Below are 26,336 nucleotides of genomic sequence, written 5' to 3'. Positions count from 1 at the left end.
CCATAATTTTACAATATAGTACTGGTTAAATTACATTAAGTCATTTTAAATTAGATGTAGGCCTTCAGGTCCACAACTTAAAATTGTATGGCCTTGCGACGGATGGTCTGATTATGGCAAAATAAAATTATTGCAGATGTAAAAAATTAAGGGAATGCTACTTATTACAGCTTTCCACATTTATCAACCCATTTAATTAAACATGGTTTTGGTTACTAGTCAAATGTTTACAGAGGCCACAACGCCCCTCGAGCACCCTTCTCACCTTTTTCACCCCTGACCCGTTTTCATGCCTGTTAAAAACATGTTACATTTCATATATAAATCACACCTGAATAAATGTCGCAGGGCCAGCCAAACAAATGAAAACAATGTGAGACTTATAGTCTAGGAAATATGGTTTATTTTTTTTTCATGTGGAGCCTCGGAGTTTCATCTGAAATCACAAAAGATTTCACAGTTAATATCTGCCATTCATATAAACACGCTTCAGAAATGTCAACGCATAACACAAAACTTAATTTGTTATGTACTTGACAAAGATGAGAGGAGGAGCATTACCTCTGTCTTTATAATGTGATTGGCCATACTAATGCGGACGGGTGAATCATTTATGGTCACCCGCCGGGACTCAGTCGACCCCTTGACCTGGTCCGAAATGCCAATTTCTGCCCCCCGAGGCCTGCCGGATTTCTTTAATTTTTGCTATGAATTGGGGGGGGACAAAACACTCAATATAGCCAATAAAGCAAAAAAGTCGTGCCTTCTATTAAGAGCAACCAATCAGCAATCACTAAAGAAAAATGACACTCTGTGTAAGTCAAGTCTGATGTCATCTCAAAACAATTATATGCATTTACTTACCCAGGAGCCAGCCATCACGAACGGCACCTGCTCCAAGTCTATTTCCTACACTGCTGTGCACTAGAATAAAAGAGTCATGTGTAGAACCAGGCCACCGTGCCGCGACATTATAGATGATTTGCACATTTATTGAATGCACATGTTTGCGATTCACATAAATGAATTCATCTACATATGGAGCCCTTATAGCAATATGAGTGCAGTCAATTGCACCGATTACATTGAGGAAACCGGACATTGCTGCAAATTGCCTTTTAATATTGGCCTGTTCTCCGACAGTGTAAGGAATTATGGCAGTAGAATTGGCTGGCTACCAGTGACTTACTGGGATTCAAAGGATCTTGAAGAAATCTTGTTAGCTGTGGAGAAAAAAAGATACCATTAACATTCAGATTCAGATTTAATCAAAGATATAAAATGTACAAATATGAAGCACTAGCATTGCTATGAATTGGGGGGGGTCAAAACGCTCAATATAGCCACTCAAGCAAAAAAAGTCGCGCCCTCCAGTAAGAGCAGCCACTTGGCAATCACTAAAGAAGAATGACACAAGAAGTGTGGTCAAGATCATCCGGCGCTGTGCAGGCCGATCAGCGAGGTTTGCCGCTTGCAGTCGAGGGGGAAAGCTAAAGACGGAGCCATCAAGCCGGACACCTGCTGCTTGCCATAGTGACGTGTGCGCCGCGTTCCCTTTTTTTATCGAGAATGAAGTGAATTAGATGGTGAATTTCATAAAAACAAATCTTTCAATAAAAAGCTGCAACCAGAAACTTATTATATCGAATATTTGAATTGCTGCTTATACTGTATGCCCAAAAATAATGGGAAACCAGACTACATTATTAAAATACCAATATAGTTTGGTATTTTGCTTCTTTTTATTTTATTACACCAATAAGGATGTAACGATACATCTCAGTACGATACTTCACGGTACAAAAATGATGGGGATATTCATACGATGCTGTTCTTTTTATTTTATTCAGTATATGACCTACTCTGTGACAGCGTCACTTGTGCTTCACCGCAGTCACACAGACATCGCTTGAATCACCAGCAGCTTAAACTGAAGGTCAGCAACATGGCTTAGGAAGAAACAGAAATTGATATAGATGACACCCCGTCATCTTTTAAGTCCGACGTCTGGCAGCATTTTGTTTTCATTTCACTCGACGACAATTTTAATCAGTCGCATGGACTTGTGCCCAAAAATTTGTCCGGACGCGCGCTTCTGTCCGTTCGGCCGCTGACAGCTGCATACAAAAGTCCAGGTGATGCCACACAATTGAAATATCTTATGAAAACATAACAAAAAGTAAGTTTCTAAATAATAATGATAATCTTATTTTGACTCGATCACTATTGGCTCCTCTAGATGGACATCAGAAATGTTTAGTGCAAAGCAGGGAAAGGGAAGCAGAAATGAGAAATGATGAGTTTAAGGGAGTTTAAAAAAACGGCGCTGCATTTTGTTGTGTTTTCTCCTTATAGCAGAATCAGCTTAAAATACACCATCATAAATAATACGTGTTTGATATCTTTTAAAACTGTGAAGGGTCTTCTTTATTTTGTATACATTTACACTAACAACAGATCTTTGTGTTTTGTCAAATAAGGAAAATAAACAGGGTGCACATTCAGACATTTCTGTCTCCGCCAGCTGTCTCTCTAAACACGTTACAAAAATCAATTGAAACTCTGCGAATTCATCGTCACACAAACATGATACACATATCCAAAGAAAGCCTGAAGTGTGTACTTTTAAACAAGCTAATTTTAATCGAAAACAAATATTGCCTGTTTATATAATCTGCATTGAAATAAAGAGAGTACTGTTTTTTCCTGACTGACTTCATTATCTTTAATGCGGTCACACCCACAGGCTGTACCCGCTGTTCACATGGTAATGAACAGACAAACATTTCAAACAATCACAAACAAAGTGTGGAGTTTTATCAGATTTGAAGACTTTACCACATGCTGATGATAAACTTTATACACACACGTGAGGAATATCTTCATTTATGTCTGGACATTGAGAAAGAGAAGCGTTTATCTTTAACATTAACGTTACCCAAGAAGAACAATGGAATACGCATTGGAGGAGGATATATTTCTGAAGTAAGTAACTTAGCAAATATTAATGATGATAAATATCATGTAATATTCTAATGGCTTGTGCAGATCAGCCTACATAAGCAAGCTCAGCAGGCTGCACGCTTCGGAATAAAAAACGTTCGCATTGTTTACAAACAAGGATACATGAACTCGCGTAATGGCGGATAACTGTTACATGTCGTACAGTGTTAAATACAGTCATTCACATTTGTATCCTTCATGGAAACTTTCAGTAAGGCTGCACTGTAGGATCTTTTAACTCATTCACCGCCATTGACGAGTTATCTCGTCATTTATGAGTTCATATTTAACATATGCCTTTCTGGACGAATTTCAAAGTGAATACCGCTTTTATCCACCAGATGGCGCCAAAACGAATTTATCAAAAACGGAAGTTAAAAAGATTTTATGATTCATTTTAACTGCCTTTATGTTTGATAGTCATTCTGAGTCTGATTTCTAACATAAATTGCGTTTTTTAAAAGGAATTTTTTAAGCTTTTTGCTCAATGTTGTATTTTTGAAGAGAAATATCCATATTTCAGTGGTTAAATTAAGTAGAAAAAGTAAATATATAATGAAACGTTTTTTCCCCATTTTGTTTGTTTGTTTATTGTTTGTTTGAAAGCAGAGGAAGTTTTCTTTCATTTGATATAATTTGTATGTTTATATATTTATAGAAAATAATTTTTCCTGCAAGGAATTTTGTGAAAATTGTTAAAATCACAAAAATGCAGGTGAGCAACTTTTCTCAAAGGCTGGCAGTGAATGAGTTAAGTGTGTGCTGTAATATGATTCCATATATTGTTTACATGCAACGCAATTCCACACAGTGCGCTTTACACGGAAACTCGAGTCCTCGCGCACATGGACGCTATATGCGATGTGTTTTTAAAGTTCACAAGGTTTTTAAATATCACAAGGGCCATGGTCAACACTGATAATTGCTGGGCAGACCATCACCTTATCCACTCTAAAATGTTAATTAGACTCAAGAGGAAGAGGAGAATGCAAAAAAAGCATGACTGAACCTTGACAGCCTTGATGAAACTGCCACCCAGCAGCAACTTCAGGCTGCTCTTGGGGAAAGTTTTCAACAGAAAAACCCTGATGACATTGATGGGCACTGGAGTCTGCTAAAGTCTACCATCCTTGCCACTTGCAAAACCATTCTTGGGTACAAGCCCAGAAAACACCACGACTGGTTTGATGAGAATGACACAGAGATAGAACAACTCATCTCCAAGAAAAGGAAAGCCTTCTGTGCCTGGCAAAATGATGTAACCTGCAAAGCCAAAAGGTTGACTCACTCCAGAGCCAAGGCAGATGTCCAGAGATGGGTAAGGGAGCTAAAAAACTCTTGGTGGACGGAAAGGGCTCTTGAAATACAGAGAATGGCAGACTCTGGTGACACCAGAGGTTTTTTAAGTGCTACCAAGGCTATCTATGGTCCACACTGCCATGGCCTAAACCCCCTGCGTACAAAGGAAGGTCAGAAGTTACTGAAGGAGAACGAGTCCATTAATGCCCGATGGAAGGAGCATTTCCAAGAACTCCTAAACAGGGTCAGCTCAACTGAATTGGACATTATCAAACACATCCCCAAAAGACCTATTAGAGAAGACATGGGGGAACCTCCAACTATAACAAAGGTTCGAAATGCCATCAGGAGCCTTAAGAACAACAAGGCTCCTGGTCCAGATGGTATCCCAGCTGAAATCTTAAAGGAGGGTGGACTGGAACTCTTGTATCACATTCATGCCCTACTCCTCAAAGTCTGGGAAAAAAGAAGAACTTTCCTCAGAGCTCAGGAATGCTCTAATAGTGACTATTCAAGAAGGGTGACAAGACTGAATGTAGAAATTACAGGGGTATCTCACTCCTGTCAACGACAGGTAAAGTCCTTGCTCGTGTTCTTGCAAATCGACTACTACCACTGTCTGAGGAAATACTCCCAGAATCACAATCTGGCTTCCGTCCATCCAGAGGTACAGCAGACATGATTTTCACAGCACGGCAACTACAGGAAAAATGCCGTGAACAAAGGCAGCCTCTGTGCATGGCCTTTATAGATTTGACAAAGGCTTTTGATATGGTAGACTGCCACGCCCTGTGGAGTATACTATCAAGGCATGGTTGTCATGACAAGTACATCAGAATACTGAGACTCCTACATGATGGCAGTCACTCACAGTGCTCAGCAATGATGGCTCTGAGTCTGAGCCTTTCACAGTGGAAACAGGAGTTAAACAGGGATGTGTTATTGCACCCACCCTGATTGCCATCTTTATTGCAGCCATACTCCACTCATGGGTGAGGAGCTGCCACAAGGCATTCCAATCGTGTACATAAATGGCAGACTCTTTAACCTTTATAGGTTCAAGGCCAAGAGTAAAATCATCCACACCACCGTTACAGAGCTTCAGTACGCGGATGATAACGTCATTGCTGCACACTCCGCAGAAGACCTTCAGGGCATTCTGAATGCTTTTGCCAAGGCGTACAGAGCCCTGGGCCTAAAGCTAAACATCAAGAAGACCCAGGTCTTATATCAACCTCCACCCAACCGGTCAGCAACCCAGCCAACCATAAAGGCCACTTCACACTGGTCAGACAGACTCCAACAGACTGTGTGAAACCCCTGTTGGCAGTTGTTGGATCAAAGTCAATGAGACTTTAGAATGTGGTTGTCTGTTGGTGTCTGATGGAGTTGGTAGTTGTCTGACCAGTGTGAACTGGCCTTAAGAGTGAATAACACCACACTTGAAAACGTGGACCACTTCCTTTACCTCGGCAGCTTTCTTTCCACAAAAGCTGACATAGACTCTGAGGTTAACCACCGGCTGAGTTGTGCCAGCAGAGCCTATGCCAGGCTCAGGAAGAGAGTCGAAGACAGAGACCTATCTGTCCAAACAAAACTCCTGGGGCCTCATTTATCAACATTGCGTAGAACATGTTCTATATTTGTACCTACGAATGAAATTTAGAATTTGCCCTAGTACAAAAAAATCGAGATTTATCAAACATGCGCACGTGGTTTGTACGCACATCAGTAAGTAATCCTTGATGATAAATCCCACTTGATCTTAAGCACCATGCTCGTGCACGTTCATAATCATTTGCATTCCGAAACGCCTCCAATGAACCATATATGGTGACAACACCTCCCGTTATATGTCACGTGGTTGTGCTTTTTCCCTAATCGCAATAATGACAAAGAGCGTAAAAGAGAAATTTTACAGACACAGAAATTGTGTTACTGGTGGATGAGGTTAAATCCTAATAACACATCCTGTTTGGTTTACTTAGTGCGAGAGGAATGACTAACAAAAGAAAACAAATCTGCATGGGAACATGTTACCAGTGAGTTTAATTCCATTGAATATGAGGAGAGAACACTTCCAGAAATAAAAAAGTGGTTTGACATTAAATTATCAGCAAAAAAAAACGCATCACAGCACACTGACGTGAAACGAGTGCAACTGGAGGAGGACAGACAACTTTCCACCTTGGACAGCAGCATATAACCAGCATCATTGGCGCGATCTTTGAAAACGCGCTACCGGTGGAATGGATTATTTGCCAAGTCTTCCAATAACGCAAGATCAGTGGTGGACGAATTACACAAATCGTGTACTTGAGTAAAAGTAAGGATACCCAGGGTAAAATATTACTCAAGTAAAAGTAGAAGTACTTGCTTAAAATTTTTACTTGAGAAAAAGTACAAAAGTATCTGCCTCAAAATGTACTTAAAGTGACACCATGTAATTTTTCAACCTTCATAATACATTTTCAAGACCCTTGTGATAGTACATCGACTTTAAATAGGTTGAATGACATGTCTACCATAGCCTGACGGGGTCTGTATCACTTTTACTCGTATTTTAAAACTTAGGGTTTGTGGTAGTAACCAGAGCACAAAAAAAACTACAAAATTCGACTGCTTTACGGCATACGTCACTTCCTCCACACAATTAGTTTTTAACGTGAATTTTGCTGGAGGCTACTTAAGGAGTGTGGAGAGCAGTTTCTATTATGTGACTCTGTGGCACAGTCTTTAGTGTCACGGACCTATGACACGGGCGACCCGGGTTCGATTCCCCTTTAAGGCAATTTTTTATATAAACTGTTGATTCATACATAAATGCGATGTTCTTTATAAATTACGGCGATTATATTGCATATAGTTCCCTGTATTCAGATGCTGTGTTCACGTATTTACCTTCTTTTTACTGTGTCTATGATATTTACATTACAATCCAGGATGCTATAGCACTCAAACTTGCTCACAGTGTAAAACCAAACCCTATTCATTCACCAATCAGATCCGAGCGTTTCTCTCTTCTCTCTTCCTCATTTGCTGCGTTCCGCTGTCACTCGCGTGACGTATTACAAAGCGGCAGACCTAAACGCATCGGTTTACTTGGATTTGGAGCGATTTTCACACAAAAAAGAGGAATAACGAGCGCCATTGCGGAAAATCCTGGTGGCGAGGGAGAGAGAGAGGATGCAACAATATTTGTTTGGAAAAAGGCAAGGAAATACGTCTGGTCGTTTCTGAATTGGAAGGCTGCAGCCTCCGGAGGTCAAATATGCAGGCTGCACACGTCATCAAGCCTGGGTTATTAAGGTAAACTGAGCATTACATTCGCAAGTCATAAGCATACTGCAACAATTTACGATTAACTAAGTATAATAGTCAACTTTGTAATTGTTAATATTGTGAAATAAGACAGTCTTGATGACGTATTAGAAATACGACATCCGGAGGCTGCAACCTTCAGATTGAGAAATGGCTTCTGCCACGACGAGTTCCTCATCAGAAAGTTGTAACATGACTGCGTTTCTCACTGTTGTCTCAAAATGTTGATCGTTTAGCATTTTAAATGTTTAGTTTTTAGTTTAGTTTTAAGGTTGGCCAGTTCCTTTCCTTTGCAACAGTGCTGCGGCGCTTGTGGTCTCTAGGGGCGCTAGAAGTGAAAAATACGTGTCTAGCACCCCCTAGTGGCCAAAAGTTTCATGGTGTCCCTTTAAGTACAAAAGTACTGCGATTTATTATGGCCGTATCATTTTTGTCACAAAACTCAAATTATGTGAAATAACTCTCTTGGCTAACCAATCAATAAATAGAAGGACATTAATAAACCAGACACTGATGTCCATTAAAATTATCCTAAAACCTTAAAAACAAAAAATTTCCTTTAGCATCAAATGAAATAACAGGATTTGAGAGCAGTAAGTCTCATTTCAAGATTTATTTGTTAAATAATTTATCAGTTTAAGTGTAATAAAAACTTGACTTAAGCACAGGTTCACAATAGTTTTCAAAACATTATACATAACGTTATCTAGAAATCACACTCCCTTTCTTTGACAAATAAAACAAGCCTTACAGAATATAATTTCAGAAACGTTTCATGTGCTTTAGCATGTCATATGTATATTGTAATACATAATTAAATGTATTTATATATTTTGGAAGCAAAACTTTTGAAAATATTAATAACAATCTCAGTTAATAGGGAGCACTCCAATCCACCTGCCTGTTTAAGCATCATACACTGCATGGCTAGTCAAAATGTCATTTATATTTTGCTACAGTGTTGATAGTGATTAATTGTCATTTCAAAATAACAGAGCACTGAGCTTCAAATACAATGAACTTAAGTGAAACAGCTAACTATACGGCTAAAAATAGCTTCAGCCTGCATAGCTTAGTTCATTCATGATAACGTCGTATATATTTTAGCAACACAATTAACAGTTTTCTGCAAGCTACTGTTAAGATTGCTCATTTAAAACGAAGTTTAATAATAACTAGAAAATGCATTTCGGGACGAACTGCAAAAGTGTGCTTGCTCTGGTGCCGCCGATTTAGTTTGTGCATCCTCACATTGGAGTCCCAAGTTCATGTACAAAGTTTGGTTTCAATACGTGAAAGCGTTCCTGAGATAAACTACTTCCTGTTTTGGCGGCGTCGACGCACATTTAGTTTTTGCGGTTAACTTATTTACTCACTTAAGTACACATAACCAAAAGTTTATAATATGGAATATAACATTGTTTTATGCAGTTTTTTGTCAATGCTAATTATTTCACGACCTCTATTTAAACTATAACCGCCATTTTAATAGCTGGCAAACATTAGGCTAGCTTCTAATAAGAGAAATTATACTTTTAGATTTCGTCAGGGCAGTAAAATCAGGTGTATGTTTGTCAGCGCGATACGCATGCAGTGATGCAGGTGCTGGGCTGTGAGCGATGGGCGATTAACTTACTATCTGTCTGATTATTTAGGCTTCAACGTGGCAAACTCAGCCTAGATTCATGAAGATTTTAACAGAGGTGGAAAGAGTAGCCAAAAACTTTACTGAAGTTAAAGTAACTAAATAAATAATTACTCAAGTAGAAGTAAAAAGTATGCAATGAAAATAATACTCAAGTAGCGAGTTACTAGTTACTCATGAAAAAATAAATCTAGATATATGCACACACACGCGCACACACACACACACACACACACACACACACACACACACACACACACACACACACACACACACACGCACACACACACACACACACACGCACACACACACACACACGCAGTGCCCTCCATAAGTATCAGAACAATAAAGACAAGATTTTTCTGTTTGATGTGGAGACCAGAAATTGGTAAGATAAATATCAGTATACCAGAAGTTTAGAATGTCACATTTTATTAACCTTTGTTTATGTTTCAACACATACATGCTTTAACAACAAAGAACAACAGCATTAAATGCTGACTTATGTGTATTGTACACAAATGCACATAAGTGAATCAAACTGATCCTACATATTTTATGCTTTTCATGTGTAAACAATCAGGACACAGCTCAGTGCCCATTAAAAAAAATAATGCGACAGATTCTGTACTTTTGTCTCATGTTCATCTTTTAATGTTTAGACATTTCTTGACTCCACAGCAAACAGAAGAATACTTATGAAGGGCATTTCTACAGTATGTGTAAAACTGCAACATACACCAACAGTATACAGAAAAATGTAGCTTGTAGCTGAAATATCAGACAAGTAAACTGACAACAGTTTTGTATATGTATAAAGTTGGAATCTCCTAAGATGGTCTGAGGACATTGACAGTTTACACTTAGACAAAACTCATGTTTTCTTACGTTGTCATGTCACGTGTGTTTTGTGAGAATCACTTACATCATACAGTACATTAAACAGCGAATCAGACGTCAATCATCGATGGATTTCTTCAATCTGTGCTACAGTGTTTCTGGAGGTTGCACGCGTTTAACTGTGTCTGACGACGAACAGGTCGGCGGTCGCGCGTATGTAATGGCGGGTACATGTGTGAAGTTTTGCTTTTAGTTAAAAGATTGGTAAATTCATTTCCACGTCACCCAACACTGGTTATATTCTGCGTGTTTCTACATAGGTTACGAGTAAAACAGCTTCGGACGATTCCGTGTTTGAAGCGATCTGAACAATTCATTCAAACTGATTCGCGAACCACTTTAAAACATTTGGCCCATTCGCTTTGTAAAGAGTCGACTCAAAAGACTCATTTATTTGCAACACTTTGTAATGAAAACGACTCAAATGAGTCATTAATCCTCGAATGCGCCAGAAACACAAGATAGCAATTTAAAAATAAAATACAAATTTCGTAATTAATTAAAATACCGATGCCAAACGATCACTGCTACCCGAGGACGCGAAACTGACGTCTTTACAAACTAATACGTTTACAATGTATTACATTGATGAAAAAGGGAATTAAACTTGTCGTGCCATATATCACTGAAATAAAAGAAAGGGATTAAAATATGTCTGAATCATATAATTCCTACCTGTATGTGAAAATGCACGTTCTCCAGAGAGCTCGCGTTGATTCAAGCATTCAGAATATAAAATCCATTTGCAGTTTTGCGTCCGAAACCGCATACTGTATAGTGAATAAGATGAAGTTTACGATTCTAAAAATATGTATCCAGGAATCTGTCCATATACGATACGAAGCTTGAGTGGCAGCCGAGGTTACTGAGTCCTCCACGGGCTCGCAGCAGAGTCTGAGGCTGTCGCCTCTTCTCCGGGCTTCTCTGCTTTCTCTTCCTCAGCTCTTCGCTGTATTGTGGCTCTTAAAGGAACACATGATTCTCTCAACAGCTCTTTTAAATTCCATTTTGCCATTTTAACATTAAAACTACATCCCGCCATTGTTATTCAAACTTTTCCACGGAGCAAAAGCCTGTTAGCTTAGCTTCTAAAGATGGCTGCCGCTATCTTTACATTCTGTCTAAAAAACACGTTTGAACGTAAAGGCTGCCCTCTACTGGTAAAGGCTAATGACATTTTTTAATTTTACACAGGTTTTAATTGGACATTTTAAAGTGAAAATAACATAATATAGACATGTTTCTGCAATGTTTTTTTTATCTTGGGCATCTTCACATTGGAGTAAAGAGTTCATATAAACATTTTGGTTAATAAATGTTACAGACATATTGAGATTTGAACTACTTCCTGTTTTGGCGGCGTTGACGCACATTTAGTTTGGGCTGTGGCGCGCAAACGCTTCCGAAAATCAAAAATCCTTCTAGTAACTTTTGTGAGGCTCGGTCCAAGGATCGCGTACGTGGAATTTCATGAAGTTTGGACAAAATTTGTGACCTGTGAAACTTTAAGGTTTTGTGTTCTATCCAATATGGTGGCCGAACGACATGGATCTGTGACTTCATCTTCTCAAGCAACTTACACCGGTACTGCCCGAACATTTTAAAGTTTGAACGGTGTCGCTGCGTCAAACGGTCTGGTCGCTAGAGCTGGCCAAAAAAATCTACCCGGGAAAAATAATAATAATAATAAAACTTAAGAAGAACAATAAGTGTGCTTTTGCAAGCACACTTAATAATCGAGTGCTCGTATCACGTTAAGAATAAATGAGAAAGCAATAGTAACGTTATACGAGTAGTTTTATTAACTTTTACCTCGCGCCAAAACAATAACAACACAAAAGACACTAAATATGAATAAAAAAACAAGTACTAGTTTGATCATGACACCAAATACTGCTGATTTGATCTCATTTTGACGATCAAAAACAAACAAGGCCAACATGAGAGCCGGGGTATCTCTGTCAGAAATGTAGCCCAGAGAGGGCGGTGGTCAGCGGGGCGAGTGAACACTGATGTTCGCTCATGCTTTGGTTCTCATTCGTACCGAATCTCACTAAGCAAACGTTCAAACAGGTGCTATCTTTACTAATCGACTGCAGATTTAAATATAATACAGCTACATTCTCGACTGAACTAATCTTAAAACTACACTTTGTGACCAAGAAACAGTAATATAAAGAAACGGCTTTTCCGTCCATTGAGTTGTTATGAGCTTCAAAGCAGCCGAAAGTTTTACCTGTCATTCTGGCCGCCCTCAAATCCGTGGCGGAAGAAGTAGTTCTCAAACAAAGAGGCTTTTAAAATAACTCCGTTGTTGTTTTCCAGTTTTCGTTTTTCAAACGTGTGCCGTCGAACTGTTGTATAAAAGCAATATCGCTCTCAGAGTCGTGTGATATAGCTCTATATCATCACGGCTGTGATTGCTTAAATATATATATGTGTGTGTGTGTGTGTGTGTGTGTATATGTGTGTGTGTATATGTGTGTATATGTGTGTATGTGTATAGTATATAGTTTCTTGTTAACACATACGCCACTCTGTATTTACTGTAAAACTGCTTCCCTATAATGTTAAAAAAGATGATATAGAAACCAATCTGAACTGAATATAAAGATGGAATATACCAGATTTTCAATAATTTTGGACTCAAAAAATAATCTCTTACTTGTTTGTGATCCACTAGGCATGTGTGTGATGGAGTTTGCTCATGATTTTTCTTCTTATAACTAACACTTCTCTTAAATAGCAGTAAGAGTTTCCTCCTGAAACTTATTCACAAAGCTGCTGAGAGCAACTTTAGTTTGTGTCCATTAGTGTGTGCAACAGATCACTTTAGTAGCTTTATCGCTATTAACATTTGCAAGGCTTATAAACACATGCAAATGATAAACTTTCTACATAAATAGTTATTTCTGATAGTTATTTCTGATTAATTGACTGATTATTATTGATGCGATTAGTTTCACGTATGCATGATTTTCCCGCTTTCCCATAAAAAAAAGAGTGTCTTTTCTGACTGCGTGGACCAGCCTTCCATCTGTCAAGCATTAAGAATTTGTATCAACAGTATTTCATGCAATATTTGGCCATTTTAACACGTTTAGTGTCTCAGCCAATCAGATTCGAGAAGCAGACAGAAGTGTTGTATAATAAGATTTATCATCTGTTGGTGTTTAACATGCTTTTAATGCATAAGTGCTCCCAAATGTACTGCACATAACATGACATGCATACCAGTATATAGCATGAATTTCACTTTCACTGTTTGATGACAAAACAAAACATTTGGTTTGACCTTAACCCTGGGATAACAGCATGTATCATGTTTGTGAACTGTTGCTCACATCAGATGCATCACATGAGCACAGTGACACACGCTTACCGGTCCTCCCGCGAAAACTACATGCGATCCTGTGGGTCTTGGGCGATATTGGATATTAACACCCTTTGTAGGACACTAAAATAAGAAGAAAACAAGAAGAATGATGTGCAAACAATTCTGCAGTTTTAAGTCATTTCAACAAAAAAGTTCTAGTTTATATGTGCCTGACACACACTGACATGTTAACTTAGCTGTTGGAGTTAGTTGTCAAAATGTCTGGTTGTTGCATTTGGTTGCACTAATATAATATAAGTATATATGTATCTGGCCATCCGCTAACATCTTCTATACACTCCATTATAGTACACAGATTTAGTAGCGGTGTTAAAAAGGTGATAAAGTCGTTTTTTTAATCACTTTCTCAGTCTGTGTTAAAATCACTTTCACTGCTGATTCTTGCCATACTTCTGTTGCCAAGATTACAATTAAAAACTTTAGAATTAAAGAAGAAATAATGTGGTGATGTATTAACTCTTTCCCCACAACTGACGAGTTAACTCGTCAATTAACTCATTCACCGCCAGCCTTTTTGAGAAAAGTTGCCCACCTGCATTTTTGTGATTTTAACAAAATTTTCACAAAATTCCTTGCAGGAAAAATTATTTTCTATAAATATATAAACATACAAATTATATCACATTAAAGAACACACCCTCTGCTTTCAAACAAGCAATAAACAAACAAACAAAATGGGGAAAAAACGTTTCATTATATATTTATTTTTTCTACTTAATTTAACCACTGAAATATGGATATTTCTCTTCAAAAATACAACATTTTGAGCAAAAAGCTTAAAAAAATGCGTTTTTGTAAAGAAATTTATGTTAGAGATCAGACTCAGAATGACTATCAAACATAAAGGCAGTTAAAATAAATCATTAACTCTTTTTAACTTCCGTTTTTGATAAATTCGATAAAGCTGTAATACACTTTCACTTTGAAATTCGTCCAGAAAGGCATATTTATTAGTTAAATATGAACTCATAAATGACGAGATAACTCGTCAATGGCGGTGAATGAGTTAAGAGAAAACGCTTCGCTGCCAATTGCCAGTTTTTCCGGCAATCCGTAATAGTGTTATTATCCACCAGGTGGTGCTTATAAAACCTGGAAAGTATAGACCTTTTGCGAGTCGACGTCACAGTTACGTCACGCACGCAATGTGGTGGCAGAAAAGCAGTGGAAATGAATGAGACACGAGTGAAACTAACAATATAACTCACTAGAAAATGTCTTGTTGTACTGTTGAGTGTCAGAATAGGAATGCCAAAATAGATGCCCTTCATTTTTATAGTATACCGTCGTCAAAGACACCGTTTGAAGATAAATGTAGGCGTTTATGGTTGCAATAAGCCCTCAACTGGACAGACAGGAGTGATGAAATCATCTGAAAATCTTGTAATAATTTGAGTAGAAAATAATTAGAGAAGATATCCGGTGTTCTGTCTGATCCCTCTATGTGTGTCTCATAGCGTTTTCATCACGTTACGTTTATAATTTATTTAGAAAGATTAAAGATTTGAATGAGTTCATAATATCAATAATATTACCATTTATTAAAGTTTTGATATTTTTTCGTTTTCTATTACTTCTTTTTACCTTCTATCTCAGCCCATGTCTTCCTGTTTGTTCTAAATTATGGTGTTTACTAATAAAAATATATATAGCATACACACGATGTAAAGTGTTAATAATATATAAACAGGCCTATACAAATTAATTCGTATGTAAACATAATAGTTTTAGAACAAACACGTAGGCTAAAAATATAAGGAAGAAATTGAAAACAGGAAATGATAAAATATTTATTATAAAACGGGCAGTTCTGGTTCTTCATTTTGTTTGGTTGAAACGCGTTCTAAGCCGTGATAAAATACACCGGTAACCTCACGGTTCAGACCACATTACATAAGTATCACTGCGCCACTGTTGCTGCGTATTGATTTATGAAAATAAACACCACAGTCTTAAATCATATTTTTAATTTGTCTACAATTGCACAATTAATGGCGATATCCAGATGAATGTCAATAAATATTGTTGAGTCATCTCGTCGATAAAGAGAAAACGTTGTCTGAGGATTTTATAACTCAAGTTCATATGTACGCTATTATCCACTGGGTGGCGATCTTACCCAACTTAAACACTGACGCATTCACTGAAAACACAGTGTAGTAGCTGTTCATGGCTCTGAATTTGATCTCTTACTAAAGTTCTTCACAAAAATGGAATTATCTCCGCTTTTAATAAAAAAATTTAAGAGGTGATAAGAGATCAAATGAAGGTAGGATGAAATGTTTTTTGGTTTGTTTTTGTTTCAAAGCGGATGGTCTGTTCTTTCATTTGATATTTTATGTTTATATAAATAAGATAATTTTCTGTAAGGCATTAAACTAAAACTGGGTGGCAACTTAAAAAAAAAAACGCTGACGGGAAAGAGTTCAGCATGCTTCCAAGCATATTTGATCATCACTTCAACAGTTGCACGATATAAATGTTAATGTATAAATTAGATGAATGGTGATTTATAAAATAAACACCACAGTTTTAATCATATTTTCATTGTGTCTTTGCTGCGTCTGTGTTGGTTGGGAACTGCGCTCTGTTTCAGCCACACTTGATTCTGAGGAACTACTTTGTTTGGCGGAAGACTAATATTTGTACTAATATAATTACAACTTTTTTGGGTTTTATTTTATAAAATCCCGCTAACGTTGTGCATATGAAGTAACCATTTTATAAACGCAATAAACCCCTCGAAGCGTTGGGTTACCAGTGCATTTTATAACAGCTAAGGGGCTTCGCGTCGTGCCTAACAACGCCCCTTAGCTGTTATAAAATGCACTGGTAACCCACTGCTTCTCGGGGTTTATTGCTTTAATAAATGATATTATACAGAATACATGATAGTATAAGTACTTCAGCGATTCATAATGTAAAAATAATTGATTTACCAATAAAGAACAATACATATACATTACATAAATGCACACATACAGTATCAGTAGCCAAGCCATTAAACTTTCTGCCACCAGTTGGGCTCCGCCTACAAAAAACGTCATCTCTGTCAGTTCAAACTCCAGATTCAGAGCGATCCTCAAAACTGACGCGATCTCAAAAGCCCTTCACAAAAATTGAATTATTTCAGATTTTTGCTTAAATTTTGTTTGGTGTTTTTGAAGAAACCTACCCATATTTGAGAGGTGATAACAAGAGAACAAATTAAGATAGGAGGAAACAGTTTTTTGTTTAAAAGCAGAGGTATTGTTTCATATGTTGTATGTAAAAGATTAACATTTTCTATAAGACATTAAACTTCTGTGAAAATCATAAAAAAAGCTGGCAGTGGCTGGCAACTTTTTTAAAAACGCTGGCGAGGAAAGAGTGTGAGGTGCAGGGTTGCTACATGGTAGTGGTGTGATAGAAAGAAGAGGATGCTTCATGTGTGTTAGTAAAATAAAGCCAAAAATGTTCACCAAGTTTTCTGCTCTGTTGCATGACAGAATTTTTGATTACCTATTGCTGCATTTATTTTGTCTGTGTGATAGGCTGTTTAAATCAAATTCTTTAAATAAAGCACAACAAGTAGAAGCATACTTGTTTTATACTTTATGTACTTCAATCATATTTCTAATACAATACTACTCTTTTTCCTGAGCTTTGCCAACCACAAGTTCCTCCTCTGATATTTTCTTGCATTCCTTTCCCTGGTTTTTAATAACTTTTGAAAGTCGATAATATTCCAAATGTTTTTCTAGATCTGTCCTATTGGTACATCCTCAAACACGGCAATGATTAACAATTTTCCTTGACGACGTTCAGGATATACATCAGTGCCTGTGCTCTGTTGTGATGCGGAGTGCCTCCAATATGGCAACTTCCGCTCTGATGACGCGTCGTGAAAACCCTCTATAAAACACATATCTATCGCGGACAACTGCATACTCATGCCGAAAGTGCTGAAAATTATTTGCATGCGTTTTAAAGTTTTGAGCGTTTAAGCAAACTTTATTCAACCAGGAGAAATCATATTGAGACTATAGTCTCTTTTTCAAATTTAAACTTTCTGCTCTTGACTAAGGAACTGTTATACTCCATATGAATGCGTGTATTTTTCATTTTATACAATAAAGACTGTGAAGTGTTTAATTTTCATTACTTTTAAGAGACCTTTTTAAAAGTGAGATTAAATATCTCTTTGCAGAAGAAATATTTGTTGTGCTTATTTATTTGATTCTCTATTAACACAATAATATACTTAAATACTGCAAGTAATATAACAAAGACAATATCTGTGGTATTAATTTATCTAGAATTTTTTTAAAAAGTTACAGTCATCAAAGAGCTTGCATATTAGCTAAAAAAAAGAAAATCGGAATCGGTATCGGTTGATCACGAAGATAACAAAACGGCAGCAAAAATCCTGATCGGAGCATCTCTCGGGAAAACCTAACTTCAGCATGACACAATAAGAATCAGAATTCTCATCTAAAGTATTCATTTTGTTTGTTTGTTGATCAAAGTAGATGAGGAAAACTAGGAATCTGCGTACTTAACGTGCCGCCATTGTTTGTTTACAGATATCTCGCAATACCCTTCCGCAACTTTTTAAAACCGGAAGTATTGCCCTATGGCAAGCTGCTGCATGTCCGTGTCTGTTTTAAAGATCGCTCTGAATGGGATCTCTATGAAAAGACCGTCACAAAAATGGAATTATCTCAGCTTTTTGCTCAAAATATGGTGTTTTTGCAAAAACCTACCCATATTCAAAAGCTGATTGCAAAAGAACCACTAAAGGTAGGATGAAACGTTTTTTTTTGTTTGAAAGCAGAGGGTCTGTTCTTTCATTTGGTATATTGTGTGTTTATATATTTAAATAAGAACATTTTCTGGAAGGCATTAAACTTTGGTGAAAATCATGAAAAACGCTGGCGCTGGCTGGCAACTTTTTTTAAAAACGCTGGCGGTGAAAGAGTTAAATACTGACCTGATATAATACTGATTCTGGCAGTAACTCATTTTTTCAAAAATGGCGTTTATCGCCTTTTGGAACCAAACTCTTCAAATACACAAACTGATTGAAATACAAAAGAATTTAGCAATTGTTCAAAAATTTGTTCATGCGATTTTATAAATTTATGTTGTAAAATAAATGAATCCATAATAATCGTAATAACCATACAGCCGTGATTATTTAGCACAGGGGTTTTCAAACTGGGGGGCGGGGCCCCCAGGGGGGCCGCGAGATGGTGCCAGGGGGGCCCCAGTTTTATGACATTTTATAAAATACATTAATTTATCATGAATTCTTCGTAATTAAACATAAAAAATAAGGCTACTAACCAAAAGCACTACTTTTTTGTATAATTTAATATGTGTTTTAGTAAAATGTTGAGTTTAGAACAGCTTTTTGTCACAAATTTTCTTTGGGGGGCCGCGAAAGAATGCACCATACACAAGGGGGGCCGCACGCTGAAAAAGTTTGGGAACCACTGATTTAGCAGACTATAACCGAACCATCAAAATCTATAATCGTTGCATCCCTAGTCAGGAGTTTTGAACATTTAAATGGATATTCCACCATTTGGGGAATTAAGCTCATTTTCCACCTTCCCTTGAGTAAAGCAATTTTTAACGTTTTGGAATCCATTCAGCTGATCTCCGGGTCTAGCGGTACCACTTTTTGCATAGCTAAGCGTAATTCATTGAATCTGATTATACCATAAGCATCTTGCCAGCATCACGTTGAATGCTACACTGTGTAGGATCTACTTCCATCTAGCGGTGAAATTCTATGACAACCAACTGAATATTACTTTCTAGACTTTGAGCACATATTTTTGAAAGAACACTTAGATTTAACAAAAAATAAATAAAAAATAAAAAACACTACACAGCGGAGCTTTAAAAGTGACTAAGATTTCCAGAATTTTTCCCATTTAAAACTTGTCTCTTTTAAATTAAAAAAAGTGTCCCTTAAATGAATGTGACTGTAATGGTACCTTCTCAATCATATTTAAAATAATTTTTAATGCATGAAAAACGGAGTCGCTTCTCCCGGCAATTGCGACAATCCTCTCCAGCGACCCAATGGAGACATTAATATGAGCACCGCTCTGCAAAGACAATCGAAATCACAGATAAACAGTTTTACACAGACCAAGAGTTTCAATCATCGCTAAAAAGCAAAAAGGATTGATGAGGGATCTCACCTCTTCACGTAGCTTTTTTATGGTTTCTCCTTTCTGCAAGATAGAAGTGCATTTAAATAAGCTGGACACATGAAGACACATGAACATATCACTAACACAACACTGCTGAATGCTTCATTCTGATTGGCTGACAGACATTGTGCAAGTGGAGGGGATTGATTTTTTATGTGTATAAAATTGCATAATTATAAAGTCATTAAATAGTGAGGCTGACACCGCACAGATGTGCGTTTCAGGTCCGACAGGGACGTTGTTGATGTTGTGCAATGGGCTGTGCGATGTTCACGCTTCATCTGCAAGTACCTCTGGACTCACGGCTTGGTCAAAGAGGTTCGTTTATGCAGCACATTATGTCTCTTGCTGTGGTGGAATATGTGCGCAAGCTGCCAAGTTACGAGGTACACATGCTCACACTCACTTTTATTGTAAATATATAGCCACAACTTTGGACGTTATGGAAGTTCTTCAGCCAAGACTATGTTCACATTAAAGTAAATCGGCCCAAGGTATACTGAAAAAAATTATTCTTTGCATTTAATAAATTTTTTTAAAGGACAAGTTCGGAATTTTACACTTAAAGCCCTGTTTTCATATTGTTTATGACGAAATAGAACGGTTTTGACAGAAATTTCGACATATGCGGCTGCCCCGAGAATTTTCGGGTGTTTGTTGTTTTACCTCCCACCTCTATAATGGCTGTATAGGTGCACTGAAACAATTCTTCCTAAAATGCATTAAACTTTCGTTTACAAAGACATGAAACTCACCTGAGTGGTCAGGGGTGTTCACTGATAATAGACACTCCAGCCCAGGTGGTGGCGATAACCCACCTCTACCAATTGCAAGAATACAAACAACGTTCCCGGGGCGGAGTACCTGTAATACCGTACCTCATAGCACATCTAATACAAGTCAATGGAGCTGGACAAAAACTACGATAAAACCTTTTGGAAAGCATCTTTTGCAGCGATTTTTGTGTGAGCATATTAGTGAACACCCCTGACCACTCGGTGAGTTTCACGTGTTTGCAAATGAAAGTTTAATGCATTTTAGGAAGGATTATTCCAGTGCACCTATAAACCCATTATAGAGGTGGGAGGTGATACAAGAAACACCCGGAAAAAAAACAGGGCTTTAAGTGTAAAATACCGAACTTGTCCTTTGAGGTAAGTGGTTGCAATCAATTATTTTACTTTACTAATTTTTTTTTTTAAATGTAGCTTAAATAAATTGATTGCAACCACTTACCTTAAAAATTTTTTTTTTTCAGTGTAAGATGAGCTTAGAGAGAGGGGGGGCTATAGCCCTGACTGTAGTATCAGCCATAGACACCCACTAATATGATGTAGGTGATATATGTGCACTGCACAAGATTTTTACAAACTGGATATTCCATATTCTTCACAGGTTTCACTTTTATTTTTATACAGGAGAGTACATGTACAGTCAGCATATATGGAGAGATAGAGAGGATTGTTGCAGCCTTCATGTGCTATACTGTAACACTGTTTAACACTGTAAACCCACACAGCAGGAGACTCCTATGCGGATCTGCGTTCAAGTCGTCAAACCCGCGTGACTGTCACATTCGTTTTGGAGCCGCGCAGAGGATCAGCTCCGCCTCCGTCAGCGCCATAAATTCTACTGTCAAACAGCGGATCCTGAACGGACCCATGTCGGATCCTCGGACGCACCTTTACTGAACGGTTAAACGATGCACACCTGTCAATCGAGACTTTCTTGCTGGGACACGGTTGAGCTGAACCCTCTTTTGAGTAAGTATTGATTTATTGATATAATTGTAGCAGTAAACATTGTTTTTTAATCATCCTGTATATACTAATGATTGGAATGACATTGATATTAGGAAAACTTGAGCATGTTCACTAGTGGATAATGGTTAAGCCCTAGCTGTGCATTATTAAGTTTACATGTTGGCAATTTTGGTGTAGTGTATCTGCCATCTTCTTTATAATGAAAATTAATCTTTGGCAATTTACTCATTGTTTGACTGGGTTCAGACTCACGGTCACACTGCAAGATGCCATGTGACCTAATCAGTGACTAAATGAATGCAGGTGTCAGTCAGTGCAGGCACGTGCACACATAGGCTGCGTCCGAAACCGCATACTGTATAGTAGGTACTGAATTAGATGAAGTACCTACTTACTTGGCGTTAAAACAGTAGGTACTGTATAGTATGAATCCTGGTAGTATAAATGAGATTCGGACGTACTACATCCGCCATGTTGCTACATCACGTGACATACGTCGTCATCACGTCGTGTCATTTCAGCGCGAAAACAGCCGCGTGCCTCTTCTTCTTCGTTGGATAACTCCTCGTCCGGGGCATCATGGGATAGTGTAGCGTCCATCGTATGCACACTGCAAAATCTAACCGGAAGTAGTAGGTCATCCGGGTACTTTTCGCATACTGTTTTTCGAATACTATGTATTCGGACATACTACTCGCTTCGCCTACTGCTTTTCGCGTACTATATAGTATGTAGTAGGCGGTTTCGGACGCAGCAATAGACATCAAAGGGGGCTTGAGCACCTGCCGTTTTTATTCCTGGAGAGAAAGTGCCCTTTTTTCTGGGGTGCTTTTAAAAAAAAAAAAAATATATGATCTTTATTCATATAACAACTGATGTCTGTCTGTTTCTTGTGTTTTTTACTTGTTGCTTATTTAATTTAACGTGAATTTATTCAGGAATCATTTAAATGAGATTCTTATATAAAGAAAAATAGCGCTATTTGTGGCACACAAACGGTTAACAGATGAGTCCCGCCTCCAAAATTCACATCGCTAATATGATTGACTTTACCTTTCCTTAGTCCCGCCTCTCCAACTTATTTCGCTTTATGATTGGTTTGTCTACACTCATGCTGCATCATTCGCGCTTCAAGCGCCAAAGCTCAGCCTGAATACGAGACGCGATCATGTGCATGATTATGCAGGCAGGCTATCGGTAAGTGTTTGAGGAAGAAAGCATTCTTATATTAACAGTTTTATGCACAAAATATATAAGTTGTTACACATAACGATTCAGGGACATTGTTTTCCATGGCAATCCCATATTAACCTGAAGAGTTGCAAACTTGTATCCGTATAGTGTATGTAGTTTAAACGGACTGCTCAGAAAATAATAAAGCACAAACAACAAAATAATTGCTAACTGCAGTAGTAAGCTTTTTTTTGTTTGCGTTTTTTGTAATGGCTGTTAAATAAGTATAATGTGTTATATAGTGGTGTGCTGGAGTAGATTGGGAAGAAATCTGACGGTTCAGTATTTTACTTGCCCAGTCTGAATTTTCACTGACATCACAAAAAAGTAAAATATAAATACAAATAAAATAGACCTTATCTATGTTTCTGACATGTGTAACCCTAATAAATATGAAACCTAAGATTAAAGGTGCCATAGGATGTGTTGTCATAATATGTTAAAGTGTTCTTTGACAATTACATAGAAGGTATGTTACTTTATTAAGTGCAAAAAATTATCCAGAAACGTTTTTACATGTCTATTTACAACCCTAGAATTTGTCATTTTAATTAAATGGTCTATTTTTGCCCTATTTGAAAGGGTCATGAATAATAATGTTGAGCTCTGCTCTGATTGCTCTGCTCTGAGGCTCATGCCAGCTCACATTAGTAAACAGACCTTATATTTTGAGCCCTTATTAGAAAAACAAAAAAATACATTGACAAAAATACATTTTGAGTAACAACTAATCAGCTAAACGATAGCATATGAGCATTTATTGGAATGTAGCGCTGACTCAGCAGTCACAACTTTGTTTTTAGCATTTTAACAAATTTGTAATTAATGTGTAATTTTGTTTTAAGCATTTTAACAAATGTGTAATTAATGTGTAATTTAATGTTTTCAAAACATGCACATTGGCTTCCTTTGCTGCTCTATAAACAGAGACTACTAAGGAGACCATATTTTGAAAATTAAACAATTGCGTGAGTGTGAGGAAGATAAAATTAATTAACTTTTTTAATTTTTTTTTTAAAAAGGAAGTCAGAATTGCGTTAATATATACTTTTTGTTTAAAGTGCCCATCTTATGACTGCTTTTCCACAAGTTATATAGGTGTATGAGTTCCATAAAGCATGTTTCAAAAGTTGTTTGCTCGAAATAGCTTGTAGGAAAAGATTGTTACCCATCTCTAGTAGCCTCTGTTTCAGGGCAGTTCAGATTGTGCCGTTTTGAGCTGGTCTTACATATTTATGAGCTGCTGCTCCTTTGATCACGCCCCACTACTAACGTCATGTGCCCGTGCGCGTGCTCAGTGGTATCGTGAGCAGTACAGACCATACTGTGTTATTATTTTATATATTATTATTATTAACGGTTTATGTTGCCAACAGACAAATCATGCAGAAAAGTATCACTAATAAGTACACTACAGGAGAAGAAACTCATGACACACAATGATTCCAGAGTAAATTGTGATGTTACGTTAGCAATCACAACAATAAACTCGTTTTCCCTGGACAATGCTAACATATTCCCATTATAAAACATTTTCAAACGCATTATTTTCGCAAATTACATAAATTAAGACCCGGCGGGGGATGTATACTGCTTGTGGACCGCGTGCTAATTGCTAGAAGCTAGCGGGAGGGTAACGCTCCTCCTCTCATCTTTGTCAAGTACATGAGGTACTGGGCCGCACTTATGCTGGCGGGTGAACCAGTTATGGTCACCTGCCGGGCCTCAGACCCCTCCACCTGCTCTGCGATTTTTATCTCTGCCCCTGAGACCTGCCGGATATCTTTAATTTTGGCTCCCCTCCTTCCGATGTTGCAGCAAATCAACTGTTATCAAAATGATTATTTTAACAATTATTCATATCATCAAAGTTCTACAATACCTAAAGCAACAATTCATCACACATGAAAACAAAACAAACCAGTGCTACGTCTTTAAACTACAGCTGTAGGTGCTATTAACAGGATTGCTAGCCTAGCAAAGGACAACTGTCTGCCCATCATTTAGCAGCCAAGATTGACAGCCAACGTATGAGCGATGAAGACGAAAGCTTAGAATTGATGTAAACTGAAGTAAAGTAAACTCACATCATTTGGTTGATGAGAGCTAGCCGTAGCATCCACATCAGGTTCTAGAGAGAAAGACATTGAATTAGTCAGTTTATAATGAATGAAGTGTGTCAGTATCAGGGTTATTATCGTAAACGAAAACTATCACGAAAACTGAAACTATTAGTGAAAAAACATTTTAGCAGGGCCAGCGTCATGGGGGGCATTCGCGGGCAGTGCCCCCCCAAACAGGTTGTTGTGCCCCCCTACAAAGTTTTTTATTAATTTAATATATATCAAGAATAATTAAAATAAATTAAACATTGAATGTTTCATGACTTGTAATGTAATCAAATGAGGAAAATATAGTTGATATAGGTTTTCTTTAATTAAAATAGACCAGTTTCTCTGATTGGATGTATTGCCGCATCTCACCCGTCTTACGTATTTAGCATATTTGTGACTTGCCGCGAAAAAACATGTTGCTAGTATCATTTTATGGATCGTTTAAAATATGGATATTAGAACAAATCTGCACCGCCTGCTTCATCTTCATGCAAACACAGACTGGCTCAAATTCAGAGATTAGAGGTCGAGGTGGAATTTACAAATCTACAGGACACAGTTTTAAGGAAGTTTAAAGGGATACTTCACCGATTTAGCATTCAGCTTTGTATCTGTAGAAACCCGGCAGTATTACTGAATGACCATGTTTCCCTCCATCATTTCCCCCTGAGAGGAGAGATATTTGCATTTTGGTTCTGCAAAAAAGTCCTCCGATGATGCAAAAATCGTCATATTACATCATCGGAGGACTTTTTTGCAGAACCAAAATGCAGATATCTCTCCTCTCAGGGGGAAATGAGGGAGGGAAACATGGTCATTCAGTAATACTGCCAGGTTTCTACAGATACAAAGCTGAATGCTAAATCGGTGAAGTATCCCTTTAATGTTTGTACACGCCGTCTTCAGCTATTTTAAAGGTAAGTTAGCATTGTTTTAAATTACGTAAGCTTAAATGTGAAGTGTGGCTATAGACCGTTAACAGGATTACGACGTGATTATGGTAAAGCGGCGTTTTTAAAGCTAGGACGCGGTGTGCGCTGCGCTATGAAACCTATTCATTTCAATGGCTTGCGCCGCGCGAGGGCGGTTTGTTGTTGCGTCGAGCAAAGCGCGAGCGCAGCGGAGCAGCTTGCGCTCACGCCGCGGTCGAAGTTCAATAGTTTTGCACATAGTTTGTGGTCTTTTGCCCTTAATACGGGAAATGAGCTGACAGTCTGTACCAGTTGTATGAATGTGTGCTTGCTGTGTTTTAATGTCTTGTTTTTGCAAGTTATTGTTGCTATTGCGTGCCCCTCCGTTGGAAGCCAAGTGCCCCCCTGTTAGTTATGGTCTGGCGCCAGCTCTGCATTTTAGTTAACTGAAATAAAATAAAAACTAAAACTAAACTATAACTATAATGTGTCCCTGTAAAACTAACTTTAACTAAAATTTTGGAAAACAAAAATTGCGTTT

General features: G+C 37.7%; 1 protein-coding gene across 15 annotated transcripts in view; it reads right to left on the bottom strand.

The window, feature by feature from the left end:
• Positions 1-380: 380 nt before the first annotated feature.
• LOC129455073 (poly(rC)-binding protein 3-like) overlaps positions 381-26,336 on the bottom strand; it is a 44,919-nt gene continuing 18,963 nt past the window's right edge. For 14 of the 15 annotated variants that reach the window (XR_012359892.1, XR_012359889.1, XR_012359894.1 and 11 more), the window contains 8 exons: positions 24,858-24,901; positions 19,763-19,795; positions 19,553-19,666; positions 13,551-13,625; positions 1,190-1,223; positions 865-924; positions 562-705; positions 381-436 (listed from right to left, as the gene is read on the bottom strand). Coding sequence is in view for 1 of the 15 variants with exons in the window: in XM_073858701.1 (XP_073714802.1) it covers positions 632-705; positions 865-924; positions 1,190-1,223; positions 13,551-13,625; positions 19,553-19,666; positions 19,763-19,795; positions 24,858-24,901 (434 nt within the window). In the remaining 14 variants the exon portion in view is untranslated. Of the gene's footprint in view, positions 706-864; positions 925-1,189; positions 1,224-13,550; positions 13,626-19,552; positions 19,667-19,762; positions 19,796-24,857; positions 24,902-26,336 lie in introns of all 15 variants that reach the window. The other variant, XM_073858701.1, reaches the window with a different exon arrangement.

This window comes from Misgurnus anguillicaudatus, chromosome 20 (genome assembly GCF_027580225.2).
Source record: "Misgurnus anguillicaudatus chromosome 20, ASM2758022v2, whole genome shotgun sequence".
In the NCBI taxonomy this organism is placed as follows: Eukaryota; Metazoa; Chordata; class Actinopteri; order Cypriniformes; family Cobitidae; genus Misgurnus; species Misgurnus anguillicaudatus.
This window is presented reverse-complemented; position numbering and strand designations above follow the sequence as displayed.